At 40.3% G+C, this 12,365-nt stretch overlaps 1 protein-coding gene across 2 annotated transcripts in view; it reads left to right on the top strand.

The window, feature by feature from the left end:
• The window catches only part of SPPL3 (signal peptide peptidase like 3), a 57,640-nt gene that overhangs the window by 37,657 nt on the left and 7,618 nt on the right, over positions 1-12,365 (top strand). The window contains exons 3-6 of one of the 2 annotated variants that reach the window (XM_032199018.1): positions 1,634-1,722; positions 4,690-4,809; positions 8,020-8,098; positions 8,858-8,970. In XM_032199018.1, coding sequence (XP_032054909.1) covers positions 1,634-1,722; positions 4,690-4,809; positions 8,020-8,098; positions 8,858-8,970 — 401 coding nt within the window. Of the gene's footprint in view, positions 1-1,633; positions 1,729-4,689; positions 4,810-8,019; positions 8,099-8,857; positions 8,971-12,365 lie in introns of both variants that reach the window. The other variant, XM_032199017.1, reaches the window with a different exon arrangement.

Below are 12,365 nucleotides of genomic sequence, written 5' to 3'. Positions count from 1 at the left end.
ATGAAAGATAAAAGATGACAGACATCTTTAGAACAGATCTGTTTGTTAGAAGCTGTGTTCTCTGTTGCCTGTTTGAATCTTAGATAACTTTTCAGCTGACACCCAGGTTCTGCATAGCAGGTCTGTAAGTCCAAGCTTAAAGCTTCCTCGTATTTTATCTGAGTCCAAAACCGGTTTTAACTTCATACTGGGAGCATGTGCATAATAGAAGCAGAACAACAACATAATTTTAAACTGGAAAGCTTTTTTTTCTTTTTAATTTTATACAGCAAAACTACTCAACCTCACTTTCTTTAATATACCGTATCTGCCTAGATACTGCAGACCCAAATGTGCTTGATTTCAGGCTGTATGACTGTGACACAGAACTGCTTACCTCTGCGTTGCAGTAGTACACACTAAAATGAAATAACTTTGATACAATCTTTTATACAATTCTGTAGGTGTTTTATTTTTTCCTTGTCTGTCAAATTAATAGAATTTGCTTACTTTTCATAGTGCAATCGCTTGCAGCTCAACTTGGAAAACAACAAAAATAAAAGTTGAATGCCTGTTGACCTGGAAGTTGTATCAAAATACGTGGTATTTGCTGCTGCTGCAGTCTGAAGGGAAGAGCCATACTGTGCTTCTGATGGTTCTCTGTAGCTTATTTGAGCAAATAAATCTGCAGAGAAGTCATGGACAACGTGCATGCATGTTATGATAATGAGAAACTATCATGGTAATCTTGATTGCTAATATTTTTATATAAAACAACATCGCATTTTTGCGATGTTGTTTTATATAAAACCAGCATAGAATCACTTTTGCCACAGCTCATCACTTTGATGCAACTTCTAAATTACATTCTAGCAAATTTTGATTAACTTTCTGAATTTCATTTAGGATCTGTTTTGGACAGCAATTATTTTTATGATTAAATTCTGTGTTATTTTGGAGTCTTTCCGGTATATATATCAAAATGAAAAGACAAAGAGGTGGGTACACTGGGAAATGTCAGCTGCTATGGATGAATTAATTTGTACTATTTATTCAGAGCTTCCTCTAGATATCTGAAATGCCTATATGGTTATTTTCTAGGCTTTGCTGAAGCTATTTCAATTAAATAAGAACTTGTATTCAGCAGGGAATTACTTACAGGCAAATTTTGGTCATCATTCATTACAAGAGTTAGAGGAAGGAAACAATGAATATAGTTTTAAACATGAAACCAAATAGTTAAATTTGAATGAAAAGGATCAAAATGATAACTCGGAAAGAGTTCAAATACATCAGAGAATTTAAACTTTTACTGTATTTCCATCATGTTCTACACTTCCAAGCAACACAGATAAGTATCTTCGTTGTGGTTTGTTGTCAACACTTAGCAGTTCAGACAGTACAGTGAGTAGTCTCAGTATTGGACCAAGTGTGATTCTGTGCCTTGTCTCTAACGGTGGGTGTTGTTTTTTTTAATTTCTGGCACATATTTTTTTTTTCTGTTTTGTTTTGTTTTTTAATAACCAGCACATAAAAAACAAGACTTTTCCAGGGAGAGAGTGCTGTAGCAGTAGAATGGTAATGAGACCGTAGCTGATAAACCTAAATAGGAGTTTGAAATTTGCCTATTAAGTTTGCTTTTTTTTTCCTGCAGGTCTCTTAACATGGACTTTGAGAATCAAGACAAAGAGAAAGACAATAGCAGCGCAGCTGGGTCTTTTAATGGCAACAGCACCAATAACAGTAAGGGTTAGCTTTACTCCTTATCTTTCTTTCATCACTTCAGTGTGTTGCATCTTCTTTTGTTTCATCCGGTCATGTGTTTCATGCTTTGTAGATTCACCTGATATAATTGAACTGTTTAGTCTAGGCACTTGACATTTTGCTTTGCACTAATACTGCTATCTAGTTCATGCTCATGGAAGCTAAATTTAAAACATCAGTGTAGTGTTTCCATAATGCATAGAAATTGCATGCTGCGCAATTTGTCAGGTCTTCCTGGAAACAGAAACTGCCTTATTTTTAAAAATACAGTTATGGAAGGGAATGTAATTTCTCTTTGTCTGCTGGTTGTCACTATGACATGACGTATTAGCCTGCCTGTAGACAACTAAAGGTTTAATCTCATGGTATGCTAATGAGTCTATACGGATGATTCAGCTTTATCAACACAGAAATTGAAGTATAGATTTCATGTGGCTTTGGGTGACTCATTTAAAATGGACAACAAAGTATGTGTCTACACACAGTCTATTCAGAGTGGGGATTAACTTGTCAGCTCTTATGCGGTGATTGTCCCCTCTCTTACTGTAAAAATAGATTCCAGACAGCTTGGCCATTTGAGATGCACTTTTTTGCAAGCAAAAGCATGCATGTGAACAGTTGGAGTGGACTGTGTTGTACACAATGTGCTGTAAATTCATGCCTGAGTTTAATTTACAGTAATTTATGTGGCTATACTCTGAGACTAGGAGTCTAGAATGAAGTTTCAGCGTTTTCAGAAAACAAGACTGGGACATGCGGGCAGCCCTGCACACAAAACCTTGAATGCTAAGGTTGCTTTGTTTAAAATGAGAAATACAGCTTAAAAATTACTACACAATAATTTACAGGGTGTTGAATGTGTCATGCATTTTTTGCTTTTTGTTTTTAATTCACTATCTTGCAACTTACATTGTTGTCAGATGACCGTTTCCGTTGACAGCACAGTTACAGAAAGAGGTGGTTAGTGATTCAGCAATGAACAGTTGAGGCTTTGGGAATCTGGGAAGTAAGAGAAGACAGTCTGGGGTTGGGGAACAAGCACATTAATGGGATTAGCTGTCAAAATGATCAGAAATAAAATGAGGAACTTTGACATTTTACATTGCACGCACTAATTCCCATATGCTAGGGTGGTTTGTAATATGTCATTTCTTGTTTTTCTCTTGGGAAATTGAAGGGCATGTGAATAAATTTTCTTTCTTAAAGCAGGAGGAACTAGATTTAAGACACAGATTAGAACATAGGAATTTCTGTCTTAACACTGTTATCTCTGGGCTGTCTATATTTTACCATTTTGTGTCACACCTCAGTAACAGAGATACATGTACGATGACTTGACCGTGACTTGCGTTCTTCTGCTTCTTATTTTTAAAATTTATTGTGCTACTTATGTTTGAAAGTAAGTTCTTGATCAGAAATAGTAAATAACCATGCAGTGTAAGCAATGTGTCCATGCTCATTGTTCAAGTTCTCTTGTTTATAAAAATAGTGGAATACATATGGCAGAAATTAGTGAGTGTATTTTGCTTGTGTTTGAGGGTTTTTGACATCCTTAGATACCCTGATAACGGTGATTTGTAAGTAACCCATTACCTAGACAACTTGCCACTCTTCTCCAGGAAAAGATAAACACACATTTTTATACACATACACACATGCTTACAGCTTGTGTGTATGAGTATACTTGTGTATGTTTGTGCATATGTTCATCCATACATATATAAATATTCTGCTTAATAACGTAAAAGCTTATTCTTAAAATCCTGTAACTGGTAAAACACTGCTTCATACAGCAAGGCCCGATTACTTTGGGGTAATACAGTGATATTAGGCTGGTTTTAGGTCTCACTTGGTTCTGAGTCTTGTACTAATTTTGTCATTAGAGGCACTTTGGATACTAATCGAGTGACTGGTCCAGATGTTACGTGTCATTTTAATGCTGTACAGGTATAAGTATGTCCTGTATGGTTCCTCCTGCCCTGTCACAATCAAATGTAAATACAGCTACAAATACTGGTTAAGTATCAGTATGATTTTGGAGGATAGATGGGCTTTCAAAGCCTGATCTTTAGTTAGTAATTCTAAAAACTTCTAGTGAATTATAGTAAAAAGTGGCCTGTCCCATTGTCAGTAAACCTGTGTAGCGACTCTGCGTGGTTGATTTGGGGGAAATAACCAGAATAAAATCCTTTAGTATCTCTGCACTCTTTAAAATTGCTTCTAGCTCTTAAATGTAGGCATGATTTTTTGTTGTTTTTTAGGATAAAAGGTGATTACAGTGCATGCTGATCTGACTTAGCAGTTTCATAAACAGGTAGATGACTTCGGTGTTTTTCAAAAAGTGCCCTATGTTGGTAGGCTCGATGGTATCTGGTGATTGCAATCGGTGATACAATTTCAGTGCATCACCCAAGCAGAGTTTGGAGCTGTAGCACCCTTTGCATGAGCTAGGTCAGCCTAATGCTCTGCAGCTCTGCTGCTGATCAGGCTCTTGTCCTCATGCTGAGTGGTTAAACCGAACCTTTGGATGCTCTCTTCAACATGTACGTGTGGCTTAGGGTAAAACATGGCACATAGATCATGTGCTGCATGATTCACAGTCCCTAGCTAATGTTAATTTTAACTTCTTATCCACTCTGTCATTGGCACAATGGCACAAAAACCTGAGATCTGTTTTCAACTTGCCGTTCTTGAATTGCCGCGAAGCCGGCGTGTTGGTGTACACACCCAGCTGCTGCCAAAGTGCTGCTTGGCTGTAGTAATTTCGTGCTGGCTGCAGTGCCTGGGTGTGGCAGTGCACAAGGCTCTCAGGGTCAATTTCTATTGCACCAGCACTGAAGTGAAGTCTATTGTTAAGGGCCTGAATTAACATTGGTGAGGACAGGCTTTCAGAATGTGTGTGGTAAGAAGTAGCCCAAATTAAATGTCACATTCTTTCCTCCACAGGTATTCAAACCATTGATTCTACCCAGGCATTGTTCCTGCCGATCGGAGCATCTGTGTCTCTCCTAGTTATGTTCTTCTTCTTCGACTCAGTTCAAGTTGTCTTTACAATATGCACAGCAGGTGACTAAGTTTTCTTCTCTTTATAATAATTTCAATAGAACAGAAAGCACTGATGTGATTAATTGTTGGTGATAATTATAATGCATGTCATAGTACGTATTAAGCAAATTAATTAGGTTTCATGATTGTTTTTTCATGTCTCTTTAGCTATGAATAGAGTGACAAATACTATTCGAGAAGTATTTTCCACTTAAAAATTTGCTAAATATAATGAACTATAAATCGCAGGAGTTTTGAAAGATGCTGGATGTGTTATTTTAAGTAAATAGTTCACTTGTTATAAGTCAGTACTCAAAACTGTTCATGCTATTTCATAACGCAGGTACTTTGTAGGATCATAGCATAATTCAGGTTGGAAGGAAGCTCTGGAGATCATATCCAGACATCTTTTCCTAGTTTAATTTTGGATTTTGCACTTATACAGATTTTCTTAGTTTCAAGGATACTTCATGTCTCCCTATCATTTTCAGTATTATTCTCTTGCACTGCTTGAATTTAGAACAAAAATGAGATGATTGTCTGCAAATAAATTGCAAGTCCTCTGATTCAGTTTATTATTATTTACATTTTGTCATTTAAGTAAATATCACAACTTTGATTTTTGGAAAATTTTAGCCTTTTGATCTTTCTGCAGTTTTTCAAGAGACCAGTGCTGTTCAGGGAAACAAGATTCTTTTTAACTGCTCCAAATGTGTAGGAGCTTTTAAAAGTTGTCCTCAGTCCACACGCTGAATCTGTGAAGACTTTTAAACCCTTAAATACTTCTCTTCTCCTATCTCATGTATACACAATGCATGCTTTTCCCTCGTTTTTTAACTCCTGAACTCTACATCCTCTCCAGCCTCTGAAACAGGACTGATGGCGAGGGGTGAAATCAAATCTCTCCTCTGGAAATGAATCTTGAGACTTCAGCTCTAATTGTAGTGGCACGCTCCTGCTGGTACTGCTCTTACAGCTTCGGCCTCTGTCACATGCATTCTTCCCTACTGAAAGTAGATCATTACTTCAAATAAATTCTAACATACACTAGATACAGGTGATAAGGGAAACTTTATGATGAGAAAAAAATGTTAATGTCAAGCTCATTGCTGCCTGTATTTCCAGAATGACCCTGACATTTGTAACTTTCTTTGTGACGCTGGTGGCATGTGGTGCGACTGCGTTGTGTCAGCTGGGGCATGCTCCAGGTTTAAGAGGATTGTGCCTACTTGCACTAGTGCCCTGGGGTATCTTTATTCTGCAGGCTGTGTTTATGATACTGTTTCTCTGATCTTGCATATGAGGGTGTCATTAAGCACGGGGGACCTTGGCCCCAGGAGCTCTGAACTTTGTGACTTTAGAGGCTACAGAGCTGGGCTGGGGAACTGGGGCTGGGGGCTTGGCCCCTCTGAAGCTGCAGTGGTTCTATTTGGCATCCTCCTTTTTGTAGATTTTAGAGGCTGATGTGGGTGTGTGCTTTTGAATTATAGCTGGTGTCTGGTTTCTTAAACCACTCATAAATCTGCCTGCCTCAAAGGTTTGCCTTTGGGGAACAGTCGAGAGCAAGGGAGGACCCGCAGGCAGGCTGAGGTGCAAGGAGCAGGCAGAGCTGGAGAGCTGGTGGCTGCCTGCAGACGGGAATTAAGCCGAGGGATTCCCAGTTGAATGATGGGTGCTGAGGCTGAAGGGAAACAGAAACACCCAGCTGGAAGCCTGAACAGTAAGGAGTGAGATCGGGTACTCCCAGACAAATGTGTCCTGGTGTAATTACATCTGAATTCATGTCCACTCCAGGAGAGCCCGGCTGCAGGCTGCGGTGGCTGTGGATGCCGGGACAGGAGGTGCAGGGTCCCCTGATGAGCAGAGCCTGGGGGGAGGAGGGGGAAAAGACAGATTTCAAGGCCAAAGAGGGTCAGTTCAGCTGTGATGGAGGCTGAGTGGGGAGCAGGGCAGGCAGGCAATGGGGATGTGGGATGCGGGGCAGCAGGAGCACAGGTTTTACTCTTGGCCAAGCACTTCTGAGAAGGGTCCTAGGCAAACCCATGCAGAGTTCTGCACTCTTCATTCTTTCTCTACCCGTTCTGCCTTTTTTTATATTTCCTTTCTGAAATATTGATAGAACTGTGAGTTTCCACGGTACTGTTTGCTGACACTTTTTTTTGGCGTGAATTTATTTGTTTATTTTATCTTCCTCGTACCAGAAGGGACAGAACCGAGAGGTGGAAAGATGTGGTTTGAACAAACCAAATTTTCTCCAGTTGACTCAGGCTGTGTAATAAAGAGACTCCCTATCATCTTAGCTTGAGAAAATAAAAAAAAAAAATTCCTTCTAAAAAGCAAAAACTAACACAAGTTTTTAAGGAACGAGTAGAGAACAGCATCCAGAAAATGTCAAACGATCCTTCTGTTTTCATGTTGGTCTGTTCTTGCTACAGCAGTTCTGGATGCTGTGTGAGTGCTGCTGACAAGTCCGTTTCTCCAAGTCCTCAGTCTTTTAAACAGCCCTTAATACAAGTTCACTGCTAATATTAAAAAAAAAAAAAAAAAAAAAAAGGAAAGAATGATTATAAATACCAGCACTTACTAAACGCTTTTACAGATGTTTGGCTGGAATAAATATGCTTCTTGGAAAAAAAAAAAAAAGTATTTATGGAAATAACCTTTTTGCTTATTTGTGTGATTTTATCATTTTTCCTGTTTTCAAAAACTTAAGAATTGGTAAAATATGCAGTGCTTTAAGTTGTAATGTATTTCAGTAGTCAATAAACAGTTATGAGTAAAAAGGGAGAATAAAGTGACTGAGTTGAAAAGCCAGAGAACCCCTTTATTACGCTGCCTTAATCTGTCATATGTTAAATAATTTTAGAAGAATCTCACAACCAGTTTGTAGCAAGTTCTGATGTTTTTGTTGACTCCTAGAATGTTTGGAAACTGTTTTTCTTGCAGACATTATCATGAACAGCTTTGAGTCTGACTTTTTTTTTTTTTTCTTTTTACACTTGGAGATAGGAGCATTTAATTTCTTTGAGAGCTTTTATTTTGATTACAGTTTGAAAGCAATAGAAGTTCTGCAGAAAACCTTGGAGTCTTTAACTGCTCTTGCTTCAATAATACTGCAGCATATGATAATAGGACATTGTTCCAAGAGCTTTTTCAAATTGGTGAAGCTTGTTTGTGTACTGTAGAAATCAGGTCTGAATGTACTAATATTACCTTTTCTTCCTTTTCTAGTCCTTGCAACAATAGCTTTTGCTTTCCTTCTGCTCCCGATGTGCCAGTACTTAACACGGCCTTGTTCGCCTCAAAACAAGTAAGGACTTGAGAAATGTTTTGTTCCTCTTCTCGTATGCTGTATTCATTTCTTTTAATGAGGATTCTTTAACAGAGTCTTTGGTTATGAGCATTAACCTCGGGGCTGAAGTTCGTGCATATTTTTTGTGTGTGTGAACGCTGTGTTTCCACTTTGAAACTAGGAAGCACAATTTCTGCAAGTCACGCATGCTTGGCAGCCTGGGGAATACAACACAATTGCGGGAGACTAGATTTCCCAACAGCAGCATTTAAGAAGTTTGGGTTATTTTGGCTGAGAATTCAGTTTCAGAATTAGTACTGGGTTTTAATGTTTGTTAACATTAAACTCTGGATGATAATGCTGTTTTTTCAGGGATTGTGGTTATGCTAGTGAAAATGACGATTGTTCGAGCCATGTTTTGAAACTAATTCTTTCCTTACCTTGTGACTGGAGTTCATGCTCCAAAAAGCACTATCATAGATGGTACTAGGAAATAGCATTCATACTAACAATTTTAAGAGACATGCCAGGATTTACAGGTTTTTATTATTTTTTTTTTTCCATCTTCGTAGTTCAGGCTTTACACACATGATTTGAATGTGAGGAAAGCTTGTATTTTGTTGCTGTTTTGGTACCTACTTGTGGCAAAGGAGCTTCCCCTCAGTTGTTCTTGGCGTCTTTCATCAGCAGTTGAGCTCTGTTCCGGTAGCATCCATTTTCTGTTCTTTAAATGGAAGCATAAAAGTCTTGCAGCTTATGTTTACATGTTGTTCCTAGGATTTCCTTTGGCTGCTGCGGGCGTTTCACTGCTGCTGAGTTGCTCTCATTTTCTCTGTCTGTGATGCTTGTACTTATCTGGGTCCTCACTGGCCACTGGCTCCTTATGGACGGTGAGTATGTGAATCAAGGGATTTGACTACAAGTTTGTGCCTGTTCTGACACATCCAGTCACCTGGTGATGATCGGTGAAATTTGCTGTTATTAATGCCTTGCTGGATTGTAATGTTTGTGGTAGACTCCCTGAGAACAAGCCCTGTCAGAAACACGCCGGGGTAATGTTCGGGACACCTGTTTTTCTGGTTTGGAAAAGCTTCCGAGGAATTGCCAGAACATCCATGAGAGATGATCTGCACTCGTGTGGTGTAGGGTGAATTGCCAGTTTTAGTTAAAGATGTGTGGAGACAGCAGTTACTTATGAATCATAACTTGGTCTCAACAATCTGGTTAATTTTTGCTGTGTGTCATGTTGGGTTTTGGTTCAGATGATCAAATAATTTGTTGTGAGACAGTTCACAGTAGCTAGCTGTCTTTGATCTCTTTGATGCATGCCAGTTAGGGTGGTGAGATGGGTGAAGCTGGCAGGCGTCCAGTTGGCTTGAAGGGGTGATTTATTTATTTTTTTTTCCTTCTGGTTGAACTGAATTTACAGCTTGCTGTTCCTACAAAGAGCTTTCCTCCTTCCCTCCTGCCTTACAAATCTCTTGGGCTAGCTCTGGCATTCGTTTAATCACAGGGCAAACTGATTCAGCTCACCAGAATGGCAGGGTACTCTTTTGCCAGGCTATTTTTCTGCTGCTTGCAGTGAGGTGAATTGGATTGTTGTGCAGTCAGGTATGTGCTAAATTTGGCAAAAGGTAAGCGGTGAGAGGACGGAGTGGATACGATAGCAAAGGGATGAAGGGGTAGCCAGGAGCAGGACCTCTGCTCCTCAGCAGTGTCAGGCAGCTAAATTGGCTGAAGACATCTCGTGAAGTGGCACCCTGAGGTGGTGATTGCTTGCGGAAAAATAGCTGGAACAGCATTACCTACCCTCGAATTTGCTTCTTGTGATAAAAAAGCCTACATCCCATCAGCTTTCTAGCTCCTCCTAAATGAGATGGCAGCAGCAAGTCCTTAGCACTGGAAGCTGCCATGGCACCTTGAGTGTTTCTCTTGTATATGGGGATTGTGTTTCATTCGTGTTTTTTGCTGCTGTAAAAGTTCCACCTGTTACATACTAGGGTATACCTTATAAAATACTCAAATAAAAAATACTCAAAAAAAAAAAAAAAAAAAAAAAAAGAAAAATGTGGGTGGTGTTTGGTTTGTTCAAAGCAGACTGGCCCACCATGAAATCAAGGGTGCTTGTCACTCTGCAGTAGCTACGCAGGTAAATGTAACTTCAAGCGTGGATTTTGACACAATCTGAAAAGACTTGTCTACCCTGAGAAGCTGACAGAAGCATTTACTTAAAATGGTTATTTTTGTGAGCACTTCACTCTGAAATAGCGGGCTGTGAGATAATTGCAGAGTACTGAACTGGCACAGAGTGGCTTCTGGGGTTTATTTCCCTGTGGTTGTTTATGATTTACGTGTAGCTTTGGAGTATTTTATGTATTTTATATTAAGTGAGATTGTACAATACAGGTAAGCCTCCTTTAGTTTGTTTAAATGCAATTACACCGACATCTGTCAGTGACATTGAGCAGAGAACAGCATTTATTGGCATTCATCAGAGGACCGAGTCGGTTTACTCCTCGTGCTGTACTGCTGCAAGCGGGATCACGTCATCTCTGCCTTTACCCTTCTCCTCTCTGTAGCTGCATACTTGAGACCCCAATTCACCTTGTTTGGAGCGAAGCGTGGGCAGGAGGTGGTGCTGGGTAGCACAGGCAGGCGGAGCGCTCGCTAGCCTTTCAGGCTGCGTCTGCTCGCGGTGCTGCGATCCAGCTCCTCCCCTGCGCGTTGATCTTTGGGTTCGCTGTCAGCAGAAGCGAAGCAGATGTTGTGAATGTGCCTCGCATCGCCCGGGCTGCTGGCTGGAGGGAGAAGTGGGGCAGGGCTCGTTGTGCGGTTGGCTCTTTAGGAGAGAGTATCTCTACTTCAGGGCTAAGTAAAAAGGAAGAGAAATACTTACTGGCCTTTTCCATTTCCTGCAGAATCGAGGTAGAGTGCTTCCTGTCAGAACAGCCTTCATTGTGCAAATACCACAGTTCCCTCATCTCTCCAGCAGCTGGTCAAACTGTTTCTAAAATCTAGGGATGTTATCAGATAGAATGAGGAGACGTTGTCTCCAGCGGGTTGCTGTGGCCTGTGCTGATGTACCTTCATGGGTCTTGAAATGCTGGTTCTCAGGGGGGACGGGCTGGTGACAGAATCATCTAGAGTCATCGCTGTCAGCTGGTAAAACTCGCTTAGAAGCTTTCCTAAATAGTAGAAATACCCAGAGATGAAGAATGGGAAAGCAGTAGATTTATGCATATCCACCCATAGCTATGGGGCGAACTGAAGAGGCTGGGATGCCCTGCGAACTGCTACAGGCCTTAACGGCTGCAGCAGCTGGGCAGAAGCTGCTTCATGATGCGTGCTCGTATTTCTGCTTTTTAAAATACACTTTGAGGGTTTTGTAGATACGCAATTAGATCAGAACTTCAGCACCTATTTGTTTCAAAGGTCAACTGGTGGCTTGTGGGGAAAGTTTAACCCCTGCCAGTTTGCATAATGCTTTGTAAGTGAGAAACCACAGCAGCAGAACCTCGGTAGTTTCATCTGTTCTGGCTGCACTATCGCAATAAGACTGAACAATACACTGCGGCTGAGTCTCATCACATACGCAAGAGTATTGTTAATCCTCAGAATATCCTTGTTCCATAAGAGTGTGCTTGCAAGGACTTAGAAGTCAATCCATTCACTTGATCGAAGGTTAACTGTTTCAGTTAATGCTTTCACATTCAGCTCTGAGGAGCAGTGCAGCAGCGCTTCCAGCTGAGCTGCCGTTTGCACAGTGTGCTCCCCTTCTTTCTGCCTCTTTAATTTAGAGTGCATTTCAATGGAAATCGGCCTTACATAGTTTGTCAGCACCATGCACAAACTTGGGTATTGTTGACGTGGTTTCTCGTGTGATGTCTGAATTTTTTCATTGGAGAAGGAAGCTGGCTTCATTTTACAGAAGCACATTGGTGGCTTGGCTGCACTTCGGCCTGTATTACTAGCACTTGCTCTTGGGCATTCTGGCTTCCTTTTTGTTTTTTAAACTTACCAATATTTCTTAAAGCAGTTGCAAAACTGCATGATTATTAGTGTGTGCGTTTCACTCTGATGTAAAGGAGTTTTTTCCATTCCCTTTTAAATCCAGTACTTGCTTAGTATGATGGAAGTGTGTTGCATATGTGTGCCTGTGTTTGTTTCAGTGGCACAGAAATTGAGTGTGTGAACAATAGCTAAAACTCCACATTGGTTAAAATATTCCCTCTTCTAGTTAATTATAACCTGGAAATCCTCTCTTGAATATAGGCTAACTTGAGCT

Source organism: Aythya fuligula, chromosome 17 (genome assembly GCF_009819795.1).
Source record: "Aythya fuligula isolate bAytFul2 chromosome 17, bAytFul2.pri, whole genome shotgun sequence".
NCBI lineage: Eukaryota > Metazoa > Chordata > Aves > Anseriformes > Anatidae > Aythya > Aythya fuligula.
Note: the sequence above shows the minus strand (reverse complement) of the source record. Positions and strands in the feature narration are given on the sequence as shown.